Raw genomic sequence first — 23600 nt, forward strand, 5'->3', positions numbered from 1 at the left:
GCGGCCCGCTTGAAACCCGCATTCGCCTGACCCCAAAACCCCACACAGCCGGCAAAGCTGCTGCGTGCGTGGTACCAAACGCAACGGAACGCAAACGCTACCATGAGTGTGACATATGGCATTAGTGCACGTCTATATTTGCGAAGGCACTCCAAGTACATGCGACAGTATGCAGAGTTGGTTTTAGCACATCGCACCGACCGAAAAAAGGGACTCCCATAAACTGGTATGAAATGCTACTGTAGTAGGGTTAAAAAAACTCACACATACACACACACACACACTCCAAAGTGGGAAGTAAAATAGACAGCCCAGAGTAGCTACACCGGTGCTACAGCTAGACGCAAGAATTTGTATATCTGTGTGTGCGTTTGTGTTACGAAATATTTATGGAAAAATCGATGCTACCAGGCGCTGTGTGCCAGCGTTTGTGTGCGCTTCTGATTCAACATCAACCAAAAAGGAGTTTTTTTCCGGACGGGCAAAATTACTCCCGCCCGTTACGCAAGAAGTCGGCTGCCAACAGCCACCGAAAACAAAAAAAACAACAAGGCTCCATGAAAAATCCCCAAACGGCACTACCGACCGCCACTGGCTGCGCTGACGTGCGTAAGCTGATCCGGTGCCGGTGTCGCGTGTGCGTTGAGTGCGATGAGGTTCGTTTTTGCTCCTTTGCGTTTGCCTTTGCGTTTGTGTGTCAGATGTCACCAGTCGATTCTACCGTGGGCGATAATAATATGACTAAGGCTGACGTTTTTTCGTGGGCTGTCGTCTCTACCACAGCTAACAAAACGCGTGACCACATCTCGTAGTGCCTGCAGTTGAAAGTGTGTACACGCAATGGCGGAAAAGTGCCACCTCACCGCATGCAAAGGTGATGAACGTTTGGGAAACGGAAAGGGAAAAATGACGAGAGGAAGTCGAGCACTTGGCATTGAAGGCCAAATGAGTTCGTTGTGTGAACTGTGTTTTGAAAAGAGCTTACAGTCTCCAAATTCTTAATGTGTCTCCTATTCAAAAATTGAATCAATTAATGAACTATGCTTTGGACAGTTTTGAAGCCAACAACGGTTACTGAGGTACTGGATTATTTCATCTATCCTTAGAGATCAGCCGTTATTCTTGAAAAATAGCGACTGCTATAAGACATACAGCTATGAGAAAGCAATATCAATTAGATTGAAGAGACAATTAATAAGCTTCTAAAGCTTGTTTGTTTCATTTGTTTTGCTCAACTCATCAATCAATCTTAGAAAAAAGCGTGACAAAACATGTGTTTTATTATTCTGCATTGTTAAATTCCTTTGGTGTAGCTTATATTTGATTTTGAAAACAATCGGAACTAGATTATCTAACAAAGAATAGATAAAAATTGATCATAGTTTTAGGAGTAAAGTTACAGCATAGTTCTTTTTATGTAATCTCCTTCACAATGTATTGTTGGGAACGGTTTAGCGATTAATGCTATACCGATTCCTACGACTGTCGTCCTTTTATTATTTAAGGTTGACCTAAAACATTATACCTGATCGCGAACGAAAGTCGATAATTTTTACCCGATTGGATAATATGCTCGAATCTACGGATAGGATATGTTTTCCACCGTTGGGTAGTTTTCTCGGCGACTCAGTGGCGAATCAACAAAAGAAATTACCTTAGACAGTACCGAACTGTAGGCTATCTAGGTGGAGCGGGAAAACGGTGGTTACGTGAGCAAGGGTGCCTTTGATGACCACCAGCCTCAGTCAACATACAATGCAATAAAATTATTTCGTGAAAATTATAAAATATGTAATGGACGATAGCAGAGTAATTGAAGTGAATTTGAGTTAATGACCAAAAATAATCATTGTGTGACCCGATTTGCACGAGGCTCAGGTTAGTAACGTGCGAGTCCGGACCTTTCCGGAGCCATCCGCAAGCAACACGGTCTCTTTCAGGTCGGCCAGCAGTAGCTTCTATAGGTGCAACAATTCCGGTAGATGCAAACTTCATTCCTTTCAACTGGCAAACAGAACGGATAGCAAAGATTCCAATTGTAAAAATACAATCAGATCAGTCAGGAATTTTGCTAACCGGCTAATAATTAGCTATACCATCGAATGTTGATTTTTGTTCGCGATCAGGCCCATTACCTCATTTAGCAGAAAAAGTATTGTTTAGTTCAGAACGAACGTCCTTGAAGACCGTATTGCTTAAGGAAAACTCCTGTGGAAGCTCAAACATATTCCAACATAAATCCTGCAGCTTGAGCCCAATTACTGCATTTCTTACGCAAATAACGAAGAGTTAATCATAAATTCTGTTTAAAGAAATAATTGCAATAAAGTACGTTTCCATGAGCCATATTTTTGTTTGCGATTTTTTCCCGAATTTTTCAATCTTTATGCGTTCACACACCACACATCTTTTTTTGGATAAAATTATCGTTATTTTACAAAATAGTTCGAAAAATATGGGTTTTTGTTGCAAGAAATGTACATTAGCTTGGGATTGAGAACAATCAAAAAAATATGTTCAATCACGAAAAACAAGGAACAGGTATTCCCCGTTACACGCTTTTATTGTGGACCGGAGGCAATAGTGTATCTCTTATATAAGCGTATGTCGAATTTGGAGGTTTTCAATACAAACATAGCTTATTTTTGCATAAGTTTGCTTGAGGTGGTTGAATTTAGCTACTATATTAGTTAATTTATCTGATTTCAACTGAATGTTACAATTTTGTATATTTTAAAATTTTACAGCTCCTTCTGATTAATCAGTTCTATTGATTGACAAATCAATTATCTTTGCAAAGTAAATTATTTTTTGGTCTCTAAACAAAAGTGCTGTTTAGACGACAAAAAGAAGCAAGTAAGTTAAATGTGCTCTAAGTCTAGAGATTTTTGTTGTTCATATAAGAGACTTTATATTATATAAAATCCTTAGCTTCAATCGGAAGACCTCGTACAAAAAATAATTGCAACTTTTCGTCCAGTTCCTTGAGTATTGGCTTATGATGGTTGGTCATGTAAGATTAATATCAAACGTTTTAACGATTCAACTATGCTCTAGATACAGCAGCTCGTTGACGTAAGCTTTTGAATTGCGATAAAGATGATGATGTTCTGATCTCTGCAAGAACAACTTTCCTAATTTTGAAACATTTTCTACGCGAAACAAATAATAATCGTTCTATTACTGAGCAGTAGTGTACGGAAGTTGTTGTGTTTGATGGCAATGTAAAATTTAAAAATGCTGTAAAAAAAATCTCCCCATTGACACACATTTGCTTGATTAATTATCTTCTACTCACGCGATAATTACCTTTTCTGTTAACGTTATCCGAAATATGAAGCACAACGGTTGAGTAGAGAATATTCCATCGCTTCACCGCATCAGGTCATGCTTCAAATTGGGGAAGGGGTGTTGTTGTGGGTAAGTAGTGGTGCAGGGATGGAAGGGAGCCACACTAAGAAGGTTCTGACATCATTGGAAGCTAATTAACAACAACGTACGAGACACGACACTTTATCATTTTTTCCCCGCTGGCTCGCACTGATTGCTTGCACCACTTTCACTCACAGCAAACAGAACACAACAACGGAGCTGCTGCTGCCCTTTTTATTTAAATACCTTCACGCTACCCTCTTTTCACCAGCTGCCAATTTTTGCCTTCACGTTCAAATAGCACCACACACAGACACTCTGCACGCTCGATAACAAGAGAAAGGTGCAATCACATTATTTTATTCCCACACACTGTCGCACACAGGGTTTTGAGAACCGCTTGACACTTGCCGCTAATCGATTTGCAACACCGTACCATTTCGCACACTCTAGGATAGGATCACATCATAAGCCAGCACACACACACTACCGCACACGAACTGCCACTTGTTTAGTTTTGCAATATTGCACTGCCATTACATTTCACTATCGCGATCATTCAACACAACATTCACCATTTGTGCGAAACGCGTATCAGCAACTGCACAGAAATAGATGAGATTTATTATCAGTGGGAATGGTGGGAGCCACAATTTAATATCAATCGCGATGCGGACTGACGTCTTTTTCCTGTGCCCCCCCCCCTCCTGAAAAGCACACAATTGCACACGTTGAATATTTAAACGAGACGGAGAGCGCAAGGATCCGAGCTGCTGCACGTAACAGCTGACGTAAAATACTGCTCTCCCGGAAAACTCCCCTCGGAAGCTGCAAAGAATTTTGCAATGAAATTCCCCACACAGTGTACGTGACGGTGGTGATGGTGGTGGTTGATGAATAAATAAGGAGTGAAAGGAGTGTTTCCTTGCTGCATTGCACACCCTTGAAAACTGCAGCCCTTCGGCACAGCATCATCGATGCTGAAGGCGAAAGCGATAGCCTAGAAGATAACGGTGTGCATCCTGTTCACACGAGTGCGCTTATCATCGCACCGAATTCATCGCTTGATTGAAGCGCGGCAACGGAAGCGAAGAAGGAAGTGAAAATAGCAATGGAAAACAGAACAATCGGAGATGTCCGCCCAGCCCACCTCCTTGTAGCAGCGCTGCCTTTCCGTTTTTATTCTTGCTCGCTCGCTAATCGACGCTGTGTCCTCACGTTTGTTGGGACGTTACGAGTCCGCACAGTTTCTCTCCACAGTCTTGTTTCACTTTCTGGCTCATTGACACAGTTTTTGCACGCTCCCGGGGTATGCAGTTTGCCGTCGTCTGCAAGATTCCGGGGTCTGTTCGTAACCTTTAGCAGAGAAAAACATCTTCCACTCCACACAAAGGCACAAGGCGCGTCAGCAGAAATTCGACGTCCCTGAACCGGATGCTGCTGCTGTTGCTGCCACACCACACCACCACACACACACACACATACAGACACAAACACAAAAGGATACTGCTCGGTGTTCCTTGCTGCCTGGCCTTGAGATGCATCGCGTTGTCCGAGCGCTGGAAAAACGGTGTCATCCCGCGCACAGCTCTCGCAGCGGAGCGACGACGAAGCAGAACGCCTCCTCCGTGACCTCTAGCACAAACAAGGTGAGCATGGTGCGTGCGTGCGTGCGTGTCTCTGCGTCTAATTATACTATCCAAACCTCCGAAAGGGTGTTAACTGGGTTGGGGAGATCAAAGCGATGGAATCAAAGCGGGTGGTACATCAAACGAAGCTTCCTCACCGGGGCAGAAAATGGTTTGGTTTGGTTGGGTTGAGTTGACGGTCTAAAGATCCCGTGCGCCATTCGGCAGAACATGTGTGTCCCAAGCAACGTGTCACGGACACGTTGTGAGCTTACCAGGACCAAAAGATGGTAAACAAGGCAAGGTAATAATGCGTAATGCGTGAGCCTGGTGTACTGAACTGTGCATGTACGTCATCGTTTTGCTCCCCCTTTTAACGGGCACGTCATTTGCAAAGCAAGGCAAGGCAAGAAGAGAACCAAAAAAAAACACACACACACAACAAACTCGTTGCTCGTGAACTAATCCGGACGACCCGTGTGCTGACGTTCAACTTTCTACACTAAACATGTCAGTTTTTCATGACGCGTTGCCGTCTCCCAGGACTCCCAAAACGTACGCTCTCACCCACTCTCGGTACCGCTCGCGCTCTCACACTGCTTGCCGCTCGCAAGGATTTGTGTATCTTCTGGCCTGTGTCATCCGTGGGTATTCCCATGTTTCGATAGAGGAACTGCCAGAAAAAAAAACACTCACACACACGCACAAGACACACGAGAACTGTCAAAAAACCCATCCCGTTCGAAACGCCTGCGCCCTGTACGTATCGCTCAGCCACCCTCTCTTGCTCCGTTTTGGGGGAGAATGGGGGAAAAACGTACGACCCGTTACGTACGAGCTTTTCCTCTGGTGTTCCACTCGCTGGAAAAAGCCTGCTCCGGAGCGTACTCTTTCGCTCTCCCTTTCTCTTTGATGCTCTCTTCGGGAAAGCTGTGTTTGGATGGTTGCTCATGACGTTTTGGAGCGCTGTGGACCGAGCATGCACGCTGGCATACAGCCAGCCAGGCAGGCAGGTCAGAGTCGATCCCATCTTAGCGCCCGTGACTGCTTCCTTCACATTAAAGCTTATTAAAGCAAAGCACGATACCGACACACCGAGGGGCATTGTTTGAGACCGAGCTGCAACTGTATCAAAATTTAAGTAATGATTATTGGATCGGTTTAGATTACCGGGCGGGCGCTGGTGCGCGCGTAGGAGGGTTGTATTGTAGGTTTAGCGTGAAAAATCGTTGCACTAAATCTTGGCCTAATGCTCGCACGTGAAGTCTCAGAGAGAAGGGGAACAACGCGCGAAGCATGTAATCTAAATTAAGCCTCAAAAGGAACTTTGTTCAGCGTGGTTCATGTTACTTTGTGGTGAGAAAGGCTAGGAATACATCTTTACAGGTACAAGGTAGTGAGGTTGAAGCAGTAATACATTACTCGAATCTGTGGTATAAACATGAACCAATTAGGGAGCTCAATAGAAGATTATAAGACAATGTTCTTCAAGATTTGGGCATTAAAGTTTGATTTTATTGAAAGAAGTCTGCTTGAAGATCCAATATGTTGCTATCCAAGGAAGTGTAGCAAGTGCACCTCAGATACTCATCATCTCTGTACAATTGAATCTATCGAAAGTTGAGTTTAATAAATAAACTCTTCTTCAAACTAGCCTTTAATGTAATCTTCAGTGTCTTCAAATTCTATAAAACTTAGTTACAGCTAGGGCCTTAATAGCTTAAAAGTCAATCCTATGAATCAATAACACAGATATAAAAGTAATTTGATCTCAAGATTTAGGTATTGTTAGGTCTGAACTATATGACCTAAGATTCTTATGCTATAAAGTAAAATATTCATATATTCTTGCAATCGTATCCTTCTTATTACATTCGATTATTTTATTTCTCCAAAGAGATGATCGAACAATATTCTGAAATTGTTTAAAATTTCCATAATTCAATAATTACGTTCCAACACATAAACTAATTAACTTTAGTACTTCAACCTCTGCACAGCATCTTGGATTTTGTGGATTCCTCAAAATAACTAGAAAGAGTACTGGGTGGACTGTGACACTGATTTTGGTATTCTGGACAGCAGACGATTTTGATCAGAGTGAGAATCAAGACAGTATATTCAAAGGTGACCCAATGCATCTTACTCCTATTCTGAAATAGGACAACATTATTTTATCCCATAATTTAAACTCCTATTTAGACGGCACACTCTTCCAAAGCTTAAAATCAAAATCATCGAGCTAGAAGGACTTGGTAGCTACATCAACTATAGTCACACCATTAGACTCTTCGATACGCTGCTGTGTCTCACGAGGAGGACCAATCATTCGCATGGCATATCGAAAAAGCTCGGTACTTAATTTGCTTGATATAATATTACTCTGTCTAAAAATTCATGTCTTCAGTCAAGGCTCTAATAGGACTTTAACTGTATCAAACATTACAAGCGCGCTATTTCACTACGTAATGTCCTGTTTGAATTAATTTACATGAGATTTTAAAAATCAAAGCTTAAAGATGGTGATTTACTCTACGATTTGAATAATCCCCGTCCAAGAACCACCAAAGTTGACACATTGAATTCATCAGACGTAGGTAGCTTGCTTGCCTTTGCAAACATGCCTTCGTTTGCCTTCACATCCTGGTGCTAATCAATTTACACGCCGATAAGTCAAGCGGGTGATGAAAATCGCCCTTTTCCTCCCATATCCTCCGGATCCCTGCATGCAGCTCCACGACACACGACGGACGAGACAAATGTCTTCCAATCATCGCAGATCGATCGAATAAATAAAGCCAAATTCATGCAAATGCGGCGCGAAAACCGTTCATCACGGCTCGCTGATTTCCGGAACCGGGCAAACGATAACAACAAACATAACTAGAGGGGCATAAAAAGAGAGATAGATAGAGAGAGAGAGAGAGAGAGAGAGAGCAGGCGTACACATCCTTGATTAAATTTCATCACGTTTTATCACACGGTTGTGCGGTAGCGCTCTGGCCCGACGGAGAAGAGATCACTGTGCACACCCCACGCGGTACAAGGCCGAATTAATCCTTCCGAAATGATGGGGCTCATTTGGGGCCGGCGTGACGCATTGGACCGGCGTTACAATCGCGGAGTTTTGTTTCGTTCGACCCGGCCCTGATCAATCATCGCACGTACATCCGGTAGAACACGTCGCTGCCGGTCGTATGGCTGTGTCTGCCCATTTTCCGGCAGGTTTCCGCTTTCCCTGGCTCCCTGGATCGACATATGGAAAGCGGAACAATTTTCCCATAATGGCGTCCGTTCCGTTTCTCCCTTCCGTCGCCTGATAGGATGGGTAATGGGTGCTGCGGCGCTCGTTCTAGGGAACGGCGGGCTGGGATGGTCCAAGGGGTGAACAGTCCAAAATCGTCCAAACACAACCACGGATGGTCTTTCACTGCACAAGCTTTCAGCACTGTCCCACCACTCCGGCGTCCCCTTGTTGCGGAGGTGATGGTAAAAGTTGTGTGTGTCCTAATTTTGCACAGTTTCTCGCTTCTCGTTCTTGTGCCCGGCGGCCGTTGTAGCGAACGAAAACGGATGTAGCAGCCTATGGCCATCTCTCTTCCAGGGTAGATTGGGTGGAAAAGTCACAGGAGGACAAAAAAAGGATTGCAATAGAGGCATTTCAACTCCAAAATGGAAAAAAAATGGAAAGAATCCAAAACGTACTGAGATAGGATCGTTGTACCGAAAATGAAAATTCGTATGCAGAGCACGGCTATGAGGTTGAACTTTTGTAGGCTCTCAATGCTCCATACGCGAAGCCACAGAGCCATAGAGTCCCAGGACTGCTACTCCCACTGGTTTATGTATCGTTCTTCGTTTTTATTTTTCTTGTGAAAAACGATCATTCCCTTCCGTTGCGACCTTGCCAGCAGTTTCCATGCCCAATGGCGGCAGACGACAGCATTTGGCAAAAAAAAAAGAGTTGGTGGTAGAAAAGCGGATGCTTCATAACGATATCAGTTCTAGAAAAAAAATGGGAGAAAAGATGCATCGAACAATCTGTAGTGCGTCGTGCAGTGGTAGTAGTAGTAGTAGTAGTAGTGTGCCACATGCCACAGTACCGTAGCGGTCCCGGAATCGATCGAATCTTCCGACGGTGGCCGCTTTGATTCCGTACTGTATCGTCAGGGCATAAAACCGCGTAAGGAGAGCTAATTTATATGCTCCATCTTTGGGGGCTTTTAGTTCTCTGGTGATTTTCTAATTTATTTTCGTTTTTTCGTGGACATTGCTATACGTACGATAGTTTGCATGTTTCTGATTGCTCGGAACGGTGTCCTACTGCTAGCAAAGATCAAAATCCTGTGGGAGTTCCTATCGGAGACTTCGATTGGAGGTTGGTTTTGAAATAGAACTAGAGAAGGAATCTCGGAGTGGTTTGCTAGTTGTGAAATTGGCTAATCGTGGCCATGACAAACATGGCTTTTAGCAAATTTTCATTGCGTTTTGGCACTCTCCATCCCGTACTATTACGAAATGTGATAAGGCATCATTTGAGGGATTCGATTAGGAGCAGGTATTTCCCACACCCACAACCTAATTAGTGTTCAATAGTTTTAGTGGCATCAGTTGCAAAATTCTGGATCATTCTGATGCAAAAAGCAGAAGAAGTTCTTCTACCTTATATCCTAAGCACTTTACGTGCCTCACTTATGTTCAAACGAATATAAAAGCTTGAAGCAAGGCTATTCATCATCAGAATCGGACACATCATTAGATATGAAACCAGTGATTTAGTACTCATATACTAAACGTCCGGTCTCGTGATACAGTTGTCAAATCGTACGGCTTAACAACATGCCCGTCATGGGTTCAAGCCCCAAATGGTCCGTGCCCCCATATGTATGATTGACTATCCAACTTTGGGTAAATCAATAAGTCACTAAAAGCCCACTAGTGGGGTACATTCGGGCCTTGACCAACAACGGTTGTTGTGCCATAAAAGAAGAAGAAGAAGATACTGAGCGTCAAAAATCGTATCCCCAGAGATGGATTTCACTTTTCATACATGTACATACATTTTATAAGAACTATGGGAATTTTTTATCAGTCCCAGTTTTGTATTCAAATCATGATTAAACTGACGCGCAACTAACTATCCACAGGCGAGACTGACTTTCGTGCTGAATGGGTAATTCAATCAAACCACAGATAGCCAAGCAGATGTCACTGGCTAAGGCAGGTCTAGACCACATTAGGTTGTTGCGCCAAAGAAGAACATTCATGGACATTGCGCAGGAGAAGACATTCATGGAAAGCACATCCAATCACTTGCTGATGGAAATAAGATACAAATTGACTATTACGAGCTATGTCAGACTACCGATAAATAATGGGCAATTGGATGGCTCATTGGAGGATGAAATTTAACAAAAGATTTGAGATTCTATCAGAATCCATTTCATTTAAATAAAAGCCGTTTGTAGTTTAATTTAACGAAATCTTGAACATGATTAGAAAAATAAGCCATGAATCAACTGGCAGTAGAGTCTAGGATATGTCTTGAGCATCTACAGCCATTGATGGCAAAATAATGGCAATAAAAATGTACTGAATGTCACAGGAACCAAGCTTGTCAAGCGAGCTACCTAAGCTTGGATAAATAAATAAGACTGACATGCTTTATTACCTGACTTGTTCAACCATAACAACATCAATAGTGCTTAATTAAGACCTCCCTGTCTCAAACTTCTAGTAAACCTCGCGTTTGAAGCTTTTCGAGTTATTCCAAAACTTCGACCCCCCCCCCCCTCTTCCTCTGTTCCATTACGAATTGTGATGAAATACGAAAAATCAAAATCAACCTTGGAGATTTACAAATCAATGGAATTGAACTCCACAAGCAACCTGACCATTTTACCAAAACAAAGCCCCGTTCCCTTTTTTGGCACGTGGAAAACATTTACCAGCTTATTAGCCAAATCCCAATTAAGAGCTGCGAAAATGTCTTGTTCCTTTCCAAACGTAATAGTATTCCACCCACACCCGCACAAAGCTTCGGATCAATCGGTTGAAACAGTAGGAGGACAAAGAACAAAAAACACACAAAAAGGCTTCATAAAAATACGCGAAAGAAAATCGATTCCGTTTGTGGAGCCTTCAAGAAAGCAAAGAAAGAAAAAAACAACTACACAGTAAACCATCAAACGTGGTTCTCTCGCACGGCGCACGCAAAGATCCCCGCAACCAGCCGCACGGATAAAAGGTTCACACAATCAACCGGCCAACAACCCTCCGCGGAAGTATGCGGAAGACCGTGGCGGAGAGCGCATTGCCACAATGCGTCCATCCAAACCCCCCCCCCCCCCACCCCCCACTTACTAGACCCGGACTACGGCGATTAAAGGTCGGCTTTTCACACCAGGCACCAGTGCAGGCCGTTTCCTCACCGACTTGCCAACGCACACACACGCGCACTGATCCCTTGAATCCACGTGTCCGACAGTACCGTGGTTCGCACTAATTGTCGCGTGGAGCAATTAAATCATGCACGAGAAAAGGGGAAGCACCAGAGTAGAGTCAGTCAGGTGGGTCGGTGGGCTGCTGCAGCAGGTCTACTAAACGGAGCTACTTAGTTTTATTGAGCGCTTTGTGTGTGTGTGTCGCTATTTGGGTAAAGAAGACTAGTAACCACTACCAACACTTTCTAAAATAGACACGTACATCACACACAGAAGCCAGATACATTCACCCTCGCACACATACACACATAAGCTAGCATAGTAAGCAGCGGACCCGTCAGGACAATAGGCGAGAAAAATCGACGGGACAGGAGAGCCTTCCCACGGCTCCAGACATCGGTCGTCGGTGTGTCGAGACTTCGCGGGAACACACACCGCACAACAGTGCGCGCCAGCTCGTCTTCATTCCATTACACACGCACACTCACACACAAAAACACACACACACATCGTCAGTTGGAACACAGGGAGGCGCCAACGCACACTACCAACCCAGTCACCGTCATCAGTAGTAGGCGCTGGTTTAGTAGACATCTTCTGCGCTTTCTCTCTCCCTCTCTCCCTCTATCTCTTTCTCTTGCTCTCTACGTATTCTACCGTATATTCTATCAACACACACAGCCACGATTACACGTAACACACATTCCCTCAAACAGACTCACACACACACATACACTCGTACGCCCTTTACAACGTCACACACCCACAGATGGAACGCGCACCCCTGGAACACCCTGTGTGTACTAGCTACTGCTTCTACTGCTGCTGCTGCCACCTTGCCCTACTTCCTTTTTGCACACACACACACAGGCTAGGTGAAAGCACAATTTTCACTTTTCCTTTTCTGCTGCCAATTTCCTGCCATTGAATCACACACACAAGGGGCGCCAAACAAAAAATCAAAAAAAGCAGCAGCTCGACTTACGAATTTGGCGTGTGGCCCCTTATTTCTTTCCCATGTCGCGATGTTTATGCTGTACGGTTCCTCTGTGCGTGTGTGTGTGTGGATGGGGCAAAGTCACGGCTTCCAGAACTCCAGGCTCACACCCACATTTTTCAATGCGCACACACACACACAGCTCCGTTTTGACAGCGAACAACGTCCGATGTGGCGCCCTTAAAGGGGTGGCAGGTGAAGAGCGAAGGGACATGAGGGGAAGGGAAGAGGTACGTTTCCTTTGTGAGGGCAGCAAAAGGGACACGGCTTTCAAAGTCAAACCCCGTCGAACGCGACGCACGGCTGGGAGAGGGCTGGAAACAGGAAAGCATGCGGGTCGAGCAGGAATTTGTTATGTTACAACCTTTTCACCACACAAGCTCCCGTCATTTGTGTGTGTGTTCTGATCGACCTTATCTATGCTGAGGATGGGATGGGAGGGGAGGAGAATGACGTCCTGTAAGCTGTTCGCCCCATAATCGCCAAGTATCCTGGATCGATTCGTATGGTTCGTTTGCACCTTATCTCAATCCGTTTTGAAGTAACCTTTCTACGGTGCGGGAATGGAAGTCACCCACTCCCTCATTCAAACGCACGCATTCACACACACACACGCACGCACACAAATGGACACTTTGGCCATCTCGGACCATTGCCTGACACAGTCGCGCTGAGCTATGGCACTGATTGGTGGCACTTTAGATTAGCTGCTGGCAGATTTTCACCTTTTGCCTCCCGTCCGGGGTTGAAGTCCGCACACACTATCGGAATGCGTGCAAAAGGTGACAGTGGCAGAGACGGCTTGTAAAGGCCACTTTACCCCGCTCAATTTCACCGTGAAAAAACTGAAACCCTGCGCGAGGGTGTGTACACGCGTATTGAAGCATCAGCAGAACGATGGGAAGGTTATTGCCACCTCATTCACGGTTCCCACTCGGGGTGGTAGCTAGGCATACACTGCTGTTGCTACTTCAGCTGCTGCTGCTGCTGCTGCTATCCATGTTTACTACGATTGTTCTGGTCACAGTGCAGGATCCATTTTCCGCCTCAACATTATAGACACTTCTTGCTGCAGCAAACACGGGGTGGAATTGATTTTATTCTCCCTTACACCACTGTGCTGGGCTGTGTAACACAAAAAACAGGGCAAAGGGTGGGTGGTGGGTGGGTGGTGAAAATGCGTGCGAACCGTACCCGTCGTATGCTTTACTGCGAACGTTTCACCTCGAACTGAAATTCATCATGGCTACTACTGGCCGCTGCGAGTAATGGGGGAGAGTTTTGCGTTCGCCCGTTAGTGTCCGAAGCGCGAGAGAGCCAAAAGAGCGTGTGAGAGAGAGAAAGAGTGCGAGTGAGAGCGCACGCTGGAAAAGCTTTCCCAGTGCAAACTTTTCGGACAGGTTTGCCAGTGTACGCGGCACACGAGGAAAATGTGTGCTTCATTCGTGAGGAGAAAAATATTCATGTGTGAGAGAGAAGGAGGAAGAAATGGTGAGAAAATGTCAAACTGGAAGGGAAGCTTTCCGCTCCCACGGTGCGAAAGGAATAGCAATATGATGAGGGATAATTTGATTGGCAGGAGAAAGCTCCTGAAGCGCGCTTTCGCTATGCAAGGAGATGAAAAACATCGAAAAGGGTGTTCGAAAGTTTACTTCCGAAAGGGAAAATTCATCGTCATTAATGTCAACGTTGAAGTTTAATTTATAAAAACATCACCAACGGACGTTTTGAAGGACAACAGACTCAATTGAATTGACTAAATGTTCAGTTGAAGGTTTAAACACATTCTACACCGTCTGTCCTGGTGGAACAATGGTGACTAAAATACTTGAAACTTTAATTATAAATCAATGCTTCAATCACGCCACAAACACTTGAACAGGAAATCAACCGTATCGCAGAACGGAGGATTTGAATAGTCCCGTTTAGCAGCGCAATCTTTTCGCTTGAAATCGATAAACCTGCTCGAGGCTACTGTACTACAGTTTCAATTGTGTGAGGGATTACTCGGTGCTCTTAGCGTGGGATAACCTCCGTAAACAGTTCGGAAGCACGTGCCGCATTGGAGCAATGCAAACCCTGATGTGTTGGGCGCTAAATCATCGTTTGGATATCGTTTTGGAGTTCATTAAATGATTAGTTTTTGATTATTCAATGTTAATGTATAAACGTCTTTATCTCAATACAATAGTACGCACAGTAAGTTGAGAAAATTGCAGCAGTTTTAGTATTTTGTCCCGTTGTGTACTAAAACTGGCAACACTGCTGATAAGAGGATTGTTTACTCTCTTCTTCAAAATCCGTACACTTCAATTGGTTGTGAAGTTAGCTATACCTAGACTGCCTTGGGCTCATTCACTCAGTCGAAGTTTGCAGCTCGAGCCGTTCGTACTCAGCTCAAAGCTTGAAAATGATCCTGCTATCCTTAGCTCTCCCAACCGTGCTGATCTGCTTCCAACTCTTCCACCCATGTAAAGGTAAGCTCTGTTGAAGTGAAAGTCTAATATAATCACCCCAAAATTAATATAATTAAACCATAATTGTTACTCCATTCGCTCGATTCCAGCTGCCGTAACGCAATGTTTGGTGTGTGATTCTAGTGCACCGGGCTGTGCCGACGGTTCGATGCAGTACGCCCGTAACTGCACCATGGGAAGTGAGGCTTGCTTTACAAGCGTGACCAACGGTGAGGCAATCTAAAGTGGAGTGTTTTATAGCTTGCTTATTAAAAGCTTGTCATATATTACAGGAGTGTTATTACGCGGATGCTTATCACAATTGAGGGAAGAACACTTAAAGTGTAGCGAAAAGGAAGGTGGTACGTGCGTTAGCTGCGTAGGGAATCGGTGTAACACTGTATCCTGGGCACGGTGTGCACACTGTGACGATGCTGGAACGGAAAGTTGTACCGTTAGGCAGCTCGTTAGCTTCTGTCCACGGTTTCGTGCCACGGATAGGTGTTATGAGATAGTGGAAAATGTGCAAGTACCTGTTTCAAGGGCGATTTCTAAAGGTTGTGAGTCTACGTTGTTATATGACGGTATTTTCTGTAATGAAACAAATAACTGTAGAATCGCAGACAAACACAGTATTAGTTGTGCAGGTCCATCTACTGAAGCTACTACAATTCAGTGTTTAATCTGCTCGTCAGATGACGATTCTAATCAAGAATGTACAAAAGGTACATTACCCGCTCAGGACTGTCCTCAGGAAGGAGATGTATGTTTTTCAAGACTCAATGGTAAGTTATCAAGTATATCGAAACATAATCAAAATGCCACTAAAGAATATGAATGTGTTCTTCAGGAAATAAATTAGAGAGAAACTGCCTCTCTACACTCCCTGCGGAAGAACAAGCCATCTGCACTGCAACTGAAGATCATTCGTGCATTACGTGCAGTGAACATGGTTGTAATACAGATCACTTACAACAATGCTTCCAGTGCAAGAAGTCAATCAATGTAGAGTGCATTGATATAGTCATCAGTGGTACGCTGGAGTCTTCCTTTTGTCCTCAGTTTCTACCCAATGCTCGTTGTTTTGGGCGCATTGTTGAGGATGAGTTTGAGCGTGGATGTAGCGCAGAGTCTGATGATGTTTGTGCGGGAAACAATCGCTGCCTTGCCTGTGCTGAGGATGGATGAAATGTAGAGTCGGAGACGCATCTGAACAATGTGGCTAAATGTTTCCGGTGTACTTCCGTGGAGGGAGCTAATGAAGCATGTGATGAAGGTGCCCTCGAAACGGAGGAATGTGATCAGCTTCAGGATGATTGTTTTACGCGTGTTCAAGGTAATGTTCATCGAATTGAATGTATGAATGTTTTGAAACGACACCTTCTTTTCTAGGTGGTACACTCGAACGAAACTGTTTATCAACTCTTCCAGAGGTAGAGCAGCAAAAGTGTCGCGATGAAGATGATACCACTTGTTACGCTTGTGAAGATCATGACTGTAATCATTTTCCAAGACTTAGATGCTATCGGTGCTCTAGCTTGGAAGATCCTCGCTGTAATAACCAAGCAGAGAGTGATCTTAACTACGAATTTTGCGACACTTACAAACCAGACGATCACTGCTACGCTAGAATAGTAGACGATCATGTTGAGCGAGGCTGCCGAGTTGATTTACAAGACCATGTGGGCGACGTGTGTGCGGGAAATCCGTTCTGTTACGCTTGCTATAGAAGTGGCTGTAACGGTTTGGAGGAGGATACGCTGAAAAACATGGCCCGGTGTCTCACTTGCAGCACAGATCGTGATGGGGAAGAGTGTGGGAAAGCTGCAATGGAGGCAGAGCTGTGTGAACAATTGGATGACGTTTGCTTCACGAGAGTAACGGGTAAGTGGTAGCAGTTGGTAAAGGTAGGAAGATTTTCGTAACATTATTTGAGGTTTGTATTTAATAGATAACAATCTTGAAAGAGGATGTCTCACGACGTTGGAAATAGACGAACAGAATGAGTGTCGTGATGCGTCTAATGGAGCATGTGTTACATGCCAATCACCTGCCTGCAACACTCAAAACTGGCTCAAGTGCTTGTCCTGTAAAAAGTCAGAAAATGTACAATGCACAGATCCAGCACCATCTTCTACAGAAGAACTTGCATCATACTGTTCTAAGTCTGACGCACAAGCAAAATGTTATGCTAGAATTACAGAGAATGATCTTGAAAGAGGTTGTTCTATGGATGTTATTAATCCAGAAGAAGTTTGCGAGAGTACCCTGGCTTGTGAGACTTGTACAACGGATAACTGCAACACCCAACCAGAAACATCACTTTTGAGTATTAATTGCATTCAATGTTCATCGAAGGATACAGACAACGATTGCAACGAAGATCTTCCTGGAGCCCTACAGTGTCCAGAAAAGAACGATCAATGTTTTACCCGTGTAAATGGCAAGTAGAAGAATTGAAAGGCCAAAGGCCTTAGTGGAGTTCCGTTTGTGAATTTCGTTCAATTTCAGATGGCATATTGACTAGAAACTGTCTGTCAACACTGGAAGACATTGAACAGCAAAAGTTCACCAATCCATCAGAGCTCTCCTGTACAGTATGCGAACAGTCGGGATGTAATGGAAATCGCTGGACAAAGTGTCATCAGTGTGATAGCTCCACTTCCCAAACATGTGCAAACGAGCAAAGCGCGAATGATGCAGAGTATTGTAGGCTATATAATCGGGATGAAAAATGCTATACAAAGATTGGCAAAAATCAGCAGCTCACCCGTGGATGCCTTTCAGATGTTGGTACTGAGGATGAACTTTGCGATGGCGCCGAGGTTTGTGTTGCATGCCAGGGAGATTACTGTAATAAGGTACCGGAAGCTTCGTTGGTGCCTAATAAATGCCAACAGTGCACCTCAGCCGACGAAGGATGTGTTTCGGGTACGATAGAGAGTACACCGTGTCAACAACAAGATGATCGGTGCTATACAACCATCAATGCTGGTAAGGTACACAACAAATCCAATAACTTCGTAGAAATTTTCATAAAAGACAACTCATTCCTCAGATAAGCAACTTGAACGTGGATGTCTTTCGTCATTAAGTGAGGAAATGCAAAGAATTTGCGAAAATGAAACAGATCCATCATGCATCATTTGTGCTGAGGCTGTTTGTCACCAGTTACAGTGGCCTCAATGCTATCGTTGCAAAAGCACAGATCATGAGGACAACTGCAATCAAACCCCTGGACCTGCCCTGCTGGGTTTCTGTCCAACCTACCATGAACACATATTCTGCTATGCAGAGATCGAGGATGGAATATGTAAAGTCATTTATTTCTCAGAAGAAAATGTCGAAACATACTTATATTATCGTCATTCTTTCAGTGATACGAGACTGTACTGATGCGCAAGAAAACATCTGTGATGATCAAAATCGCTGTGTGGTATGTCAAGATGAGGGATGTAATGATATTTCCCGTGACGTGCTCGATACCGTACATACGTGTTGGCAGTGTCGTTCAGACGTCCAAGATTGTGATCATCCGCAACAATCCCCCTTCGAGTGTAGGGAACGTAATGATCAGTGCTTCACAATGGTAGATAGAGAATTCAATCTCCATCGTGGTTGTGTGTCCGATCTAGACCTGAACGATTGTTTGGATGGCGATCGTTGCATGATCTGTGCGGACAAAAACTGCAATGACGCTCCGTGGGCAAAGTGTTACCAGTGCAGCAATGCTACGAGTGATGAGTGCTCCGGCAAACAGGTTAACAGCGAAGGAGTGAAGTACTGTCAACAGTATGAAGAGAATGGAGGATGTTATGCCAAGCTTGAACAGATGATATGTGAGTAAAAGTGTCTAATCTTTGGCATCTAGTTACATCATTATCACAGATATTTTCTCCCTTTTGTACGCTAGTTACACGAGGTTGTACCTCCGAGCTGGAAGAACTACCGTGTGATGATCCTCAGGCTTGCGTTCGCTGCATCGGAGATGGATGCAACCATGACTCTTTGAAAGGTTACTTCAATCCAGCCGTCTGTTTGCAATGCCACTCGGATATGCACACGGGTTGTACAGATGGAACTGCTCCAGCGGTAGCCTGCGCCAATCCGGACGATCGCTGCTTCTTCCGTCGAGCTTCATCGAAAGCCATTCACCGGGGTTGTTTGTCGGAGCTTGCCGCTACCGATCAGTGGCAGTGTCAGAGTGAAACCAGCATAGCGTGTCATACATGTGAAGAGACGGGTTGCAACTCCGCAGAGTGGAGGCGTTGTTATAAATGCAGGAATCTCGCCGACGGATCATGTAGTGCGAAGCAAACGGAACAGAACAGTACATTCCTAGAGTTCTGCATGAAGCAGGATGACAGTTGCTTCGAGGATAACAAGGAAGGAGATAGTAAGTGTAATCGGTATCAGTGTGAGATGGAAGAGGAAGGGTACTAGTGTACAATTTCTATGTTTTAGTCTATAGAGGATGTGGCAAACACTTCTGTGCTGACCAGAAAATCTGCCTCGAATGTACAACGGATGCTTGCAATGGACATTCACAAGCTGAGCTGGAACCTAGCCAATGTTTGGTATGCGATTCAGAAAATCCATTCTGTGCAAATGGTACAGCTCCTAGTTCATATTGCGAGTACCTGGATGAGCCTTGCTATTCAATGGTTCGCGAAAGTAAGTACTTGATTGAAGATATACAGGAATTGATACGATCATTAGCGACATCTTTGACACCTTAACAGATGGCATTCTTGAGCGAGGATGTTTTTCTAATTTAACTGATCAGTACAAAAGTATGTGTATGGATATTGGCAATCGTTCCTGCATAGCGTGTAGCGGCAATTCGTGCAATCGCGATTCCTGGCTACAGTGCGTACAGTGTCGATCGCTGGTGGTCGATCATTACTGCTCCAGAGAGATGAGTCCGCTAGAATCACACTTTTGCCCGCGGTTTGAGCCAAACGATCGATGCTATGCAAAAGACGTCCATGGGTTAGGTAAGATAAGTGTCGATGAGAGATCGCGTATTGTATTATCATACAAGTTTTTTGCAACCTTTCTTACAGTGCTCCGAGGGTGTCAGTCAGACTACGACTCTATGGATGATCCATGCAAAGGATCTGAGGAAAATGATTGCTATACCTGCAGCATTGATCATTGCAATCTGAAGTCTCTCAATGCTGTTGATAGAGTCCGACAACAAGATGTGTTGGTTGTTGTAGTTATAGCAATTGCTCAACAGCTTCTTACATTCTTCTAGATTAGCCAACGTGGATGATCGTTTATTTCTAGCACTTTATTAGCAGTAACTGGATCTAGTCAACTTTATACTCTTTTCATGTGCTTTGAACACCTTTCTCATATCATGTTTGTCATAATCTATATCTAGCAATCTATGAATAAATAGTTTAGATGTCGTGGGAGCAAACAACTGTGTCGCCGTATGTCATATTCTTTTCAATGAAATCTATACACATATATGACTCAAGTACTTTGCTCTCCCGTACGCGTGGATGTAAACAGCTCTGCAAACATAAGCACTGGCTGACGCTTATCAGATAGTGCACTTGACTTTGACCGTCGGTTTTCAATTGGCGTCAAAATATTATATGGATTACCACGATTGCCCTCTCGATGACGCAGGATAAGATGCAACTGTCCAGTATAACCCGGAAACAGTATCAAGTAATATCAGTAGCATGAGAAACGTCGTAAGAAGACGACCTCAAAATGATAGTTCTCTTGGTTTTTTTACTCTTCGTCAAGCTTGTTACTTCTGCGGGTAAAACCATACCTTTTGTGTTTACCTTTTTTATTGATTTGTCACATTAAAAATTTAATTCAATGTTTGTATCTCTTGCCAGATGATCGGTTTTTTTGCCACACGTGTGATTCTTCAAACTACAAGGAGTGTGTCTGGACGCCTTCCACCTCTCTCACCAAAGACTGTGAAGTGGGTGATCATGCTTGCGCAACTGTTATCCTACCCAACGGTCACACCTATCGCGGATGCTCACGAGACGAGCAATGTGTCGCCGCAGGGCAGAAGTGTGTTCTGTGTGACCGTTTCTCTGGCTGCAATGTCGATCGCTATCCATCTGATCGCCTACGGTGCAACATCTGTCAGTCAAGTCAATCAAACTCCTGTAAGCTGTTACCCTATCCGAGACAGTTTGAGAAACCCTGCATTCGGTTCGTGACAGACGATCGTTGTGTAAGTGTGTTCGATGGTTTCAATGTGTCCTATCGAGATTGTTTGTCAGCGGTGCGCGAGGAGGACTTGCAGAAGTGTACTGAATCCGGCACGTCTGTTGAGTGTGTGGGCTGTGATAGATGGAATTGCAATACCGCCACAGTTCGCCAAGATGATCGATGTTTACAGTGTACCTCCAACATGACACACTGCTCCAGTGGAGCAAGAACAGCAACGGTGTGTGGTAAGCCTTCCGAAGGAAGCTGTTACTCAAGAGTGGACGAGGATGGATATTTAATTCGTGGCTGCTTGTCAGATATTCTGGAGTCAGCGTTGAAAATGAGCTGCGAAAAAGGAGACGGTGATTGTGTTGCTTGCGCTGGACCGAAATGTAATGCGCAGTTTCTTCCAAAGAACACGCTTAGTTGTGTACAGTGTGATTCCCGGGAGCAGCTCAACTGCGCTCAAGAGCAACGGGATGACCGCAGTGCGCAGTATTGCAGGCGGCATGTACAGGACGATCGTTGTTATGTACGAACCAACACCGATGGAAGTCTTCAGCGAGGCTGTCTGTCCGATTTAACGAATCAAACGTTGTGTGATGCAAGCAAAGCTTCTGAGGACTGTGAAACATGCAGTGGTAGTGACTGCAACCGATATGTGCATCCCACAAACAGACTGTCGTGTTATCAATGTAGTAGTGGGAATTCTTTAAACTGCGATGCAGAACAGCAACAGGAAGGGTTTTTGAAGTGTCGATATCATACGGAGAAGAATGGATGTTATGCCCGAGTCTATCAAGGTCAAGGTGAGAGATCGACACAGGGTACTATGTGTAAAGAAATAAGGACCATCTTTTTTTCAGTCGTTAGAGGATGTATTTCGGATCTGGGAAACGATACGACTCCTTGCAAAGGATGGAATAGCTCAGAGTGTCACACCTGCTACAAAGATGGCTGCAACAACCGGTCAAAGTTCGCTCTGCGTAACTCTGGTGAAAGTCTGAAGACGAAGAGGAGCATATTCCTTGGGTTTGTAGCACTCCACTTATTGATAGTCTTCGGATAGGTATCAGAATACAACATTTAGGCTTTTTTGGAATAGTTGTGTGTTTTCAGTTTATTAATATCCTAATAAAATACTTAGTTGCGTGTCAACGGGAGTCAAACTACGCACACGCCTTCCGCCTTCTGTTGTATAGATCCAGAAGTTCAGCTCTCGTAGCTCCATTACTTTTGTTATACCCTTTTCGTCCCTAAATTACCCTCCCTGGTGAGAATGAAATAGTCTCCAGACTTTTAAGCCCAGTTTTGCAAAATGCAAACCTAAGCTAATAAACACTTCCAAAAAGTCCCACTCTCAAAACGGCACCTGATAGAAGGGAGGAGTTCGTTCCACGGTCTCCTAACCTGTTAGGTAGTTATATGTGGTTTGAAACGGTTTCTACATCTGAGTTTCTTTTAATACCTTTTAGTGTTGCTGTAGCTCCCCATTTCCACCTATGTTTATCATCCCTTTGGGTCAATTCCGTATAGCTTACTGTTCTAAACGTTCGACATTCTAGCGCGTCTTACAGAACCTAAGATAAAATAGCCACAAACACACAATGCACACGCTGTATGTCTCTCCATATGTGTGTGTGTGTGTGTGTGTGCTGTGGTTTGAAGGAATACTCTAACTGGATTACGGTACGGTACGCGATATAGAGAAATGGTATCGTTGGGTTAAAAACAAGCAACAAAACATGTGTCAATTCAATATTCACTAGGCGTAAGATAAATGTACAAAAGCTGCCTGCCACCGCGCCGACGATAACACATGAGATTCCCATCCCCTACGGACGCCCGGTAGAGCTCGGCACCGAGGAGCCACTGCCCGTCGTGTCCTTCTTCGGTCGCAGGATAAAGTTAAGATTGTACGCCGTGTTGACCGCGTAGTACACGTTGGCATTGTTCGGCAGCAGTAGCTCCTTGTCGGGCAGTACCTGCGCCAGCGTGTACCGATCCGGATCACCCTCCAGGCCGAGCTTGAGCATTGCGTTTCGGATGACTTGTGGCGTTCGCTCGTTGTTCGCCAGCATGATGCTCTTGTACAGCACAATCCCATCCAGCTCGACCTGCTCCGTCTCGTACGTCACCTTGATGATGTAGAAATCGGGCGAGCTGCTCTTGAGCGGTGAGTTCTGCACCAGCTGCCCATTGATGATGGGTGCCTCGCTTAGATCGCGACCACCGTTGGCACCACGGCTCGCCACAGTCCCGTTGCCTTGGGATCGGTTCGACTGGGGTGTTCGCACACTGCCGACACCATTATGGTTCGACCGTTGGCTGCCCGAGGTGGTGGAGTCCATCGACAGGGAAGACACACTGCTGGCTGCGGACAAGATCGACGCGTTCGGTGGTGTAGCGTCCCGATCCAGGGAGTTGTTGCGTGAACTGTAGCTGTGTGGTGAGAATCAGAGCAAGATTTAATATAAAGATCCTTTGGGAATTCATTCTGCAAGACTCAAAA

General features: G+C 44.6%; 5 protein-coding genes across 21 annotated transcripts in view; 3 read left to right on the forward strand and 2 right to left on the reverse strand.

The window, feature by feature from the left end:
* LOC120955730 (uncharacterized) overlaps window positions 1-13681 on the reverse strand; it is a 91117-nt gene extending 77436 nt beyond the window's left edge. For 2 of the 8 annotated variants that reach the window (XM_049608206.1, XM_049608204.1), the window contains exons 1-2: window positions 5437-5795; window positions 3310-3973 (exon numbers count right to left, since the gene is read on the reverse strand). The gene's annotated coding sequence lies outside the window, so the exon portion shown is untranslated. The other 6 variants (XM_049608207.1, XM_049608199.1, XM_049608200.1 and 3 more) reach the window with 6 other exon arrangements.
* Window positions 13682-14799: 1118 nt separating this feature from the next.
* On the forward strand, window positions 14800-16088 carry LOC125907575 (uncharacterized). Its single transcript, XM_049610734.1, has 4 exons — window positions 14800-14917; window positions 15007-15126; window positions 15190-15681; window positions 15747-16088. The coding sequence occupies exons 1-4, from the start codon at window positions 14851-14853 to the stop codon at window positions 16082-16084; spliced, it is 1017 nt and encodes a 338-aa protein (XP_049466691.1). The 5' UTR covers window positions 14800-14850; the 3' UTR covers window positions 16085-16088.
* LOC120954951 (protein psiR-like) lies at window positions 16088-20328 on the forward strand (the record flags this gene model as incomplete). Its single annotated transcript, XM_040375319.2, has 10 exons — window positions 16088-16232; window positions 16289-16780; window positions 16848-17339; window positions 17408-17890; window positions 17955-18209; window positions 18274-18735; window positions 18810-19292; window positions 19361-19570; window positions 19639-19893; window positions 19963-20328. Coding segments are annotated over 10 exons (3471 nt in total), but the record flags the coding sequence as incomplete, so codon positions are not given.
* A 238-nt stretch (window positions 20329-20566) lies between these two features.
* On the forward strand, window positions 20567-22260 carry LOC120954954 (uncharacterized). The gene is made up of 3 exons (XM_040375327.2): window positions 20567-20678; window positions 20761-21897; window positions 21955-22260. The coding sequence occupies exons 1-3, from the start codon at window positions 20627-20629 to the stop codon at window positions 22155-22157; spliced, it is 1392 nt and encodes a 463-aa protein (XP_040231261.2). The 5' UTR covers window positions 20567-20626; the 3' UTR covers window positions 22158-22260.
* Window positions 22181-23600, reverse strand: part of LOC120954952 (ral guanine nucleotide dissociation stimulator-like 1) — a 37013-nt gene continuing 35593 nt past the window's right edge. For all 10 annotated transcript variants that reach the window (XM_040375326.2, XM_040375324.2, XM_040375325.2 and 7 more), the window contains exon 8: window positions 22181-23530. In XM_040375326.2, the coding sequence (XP_040231260.2) occupies window positions 22924-23530 (607 nt within the window). In that variant the 3' untranslated portion in view covers window positions 22181-22923. The remainder of the gene's footprint in view (window positions 23531-23600) is intronic.

The sequence above is a fragment of the Anopheles coluzzii genome, chromosome 3 (genome assembly GCF_943734685.1).
Source record: "Anopheles coluzzii chromosome 3, AcolN3, whole genome shotgun sequence".
Lineage (NCBI taxonomy): Eukaryota > Metazoa > Arthropoda > Insecta > Diptera > Culicidae > Anopheles > Anopheles coluzzii.

What these genes read in the sequence shown, in the direction of transcription:
- LOC125907575 (XM_049610734.1), top strand. Translation starts at nt 14,851, where the DNA reads ATGATCCTGCTATCCTTAGCTCTCCCAACCGTGCTGATCTGCTTCCAA. An exon ending in CTTTACAAGCGTGACCAACG is followed by an intron (nt 15,127 to 15,189) that starts GTGAGGCAATCT and finishes CATATATTACAG; the next exon opens with GAGTGTTATTACGCGGATGC. An exon ending in ATGTTTTTCAAGACTCAATG is followed by an intron (nt 15,682 to 15,746) that starts GTAAGTTATCAA and finishes TGTGTTCTTCAG; the next exon opens with GAAATAAATTAGAGAGAAAC.
- LOC120954954 (XM_040375327.2), top strand. Translation starts at nt 20,627, where the DNA reads ATGATAGTTCTCTTGGTTTTTTTACTCTTCGTCAAGCTTGTTACTTCT. An exon ending in CAAGCTTGTTACTTCTGCGG is followed by an intron (nt 20,679 to 20,760) that starts GTAAAACCATAC and finishes ATCTCTTGCCAG; the next exon opens with ATGATCGGTTTTTTTGCCAC. An exon ending in CCGAGTCTATCAAGGTCAAG is followed by an intron (nt 21,898 to 21,954) that starts GTGAGAGATCGA and finishes TCTTTTTTTCAG; the next exon opens with TCGTTAGAGGATGTATTTCG.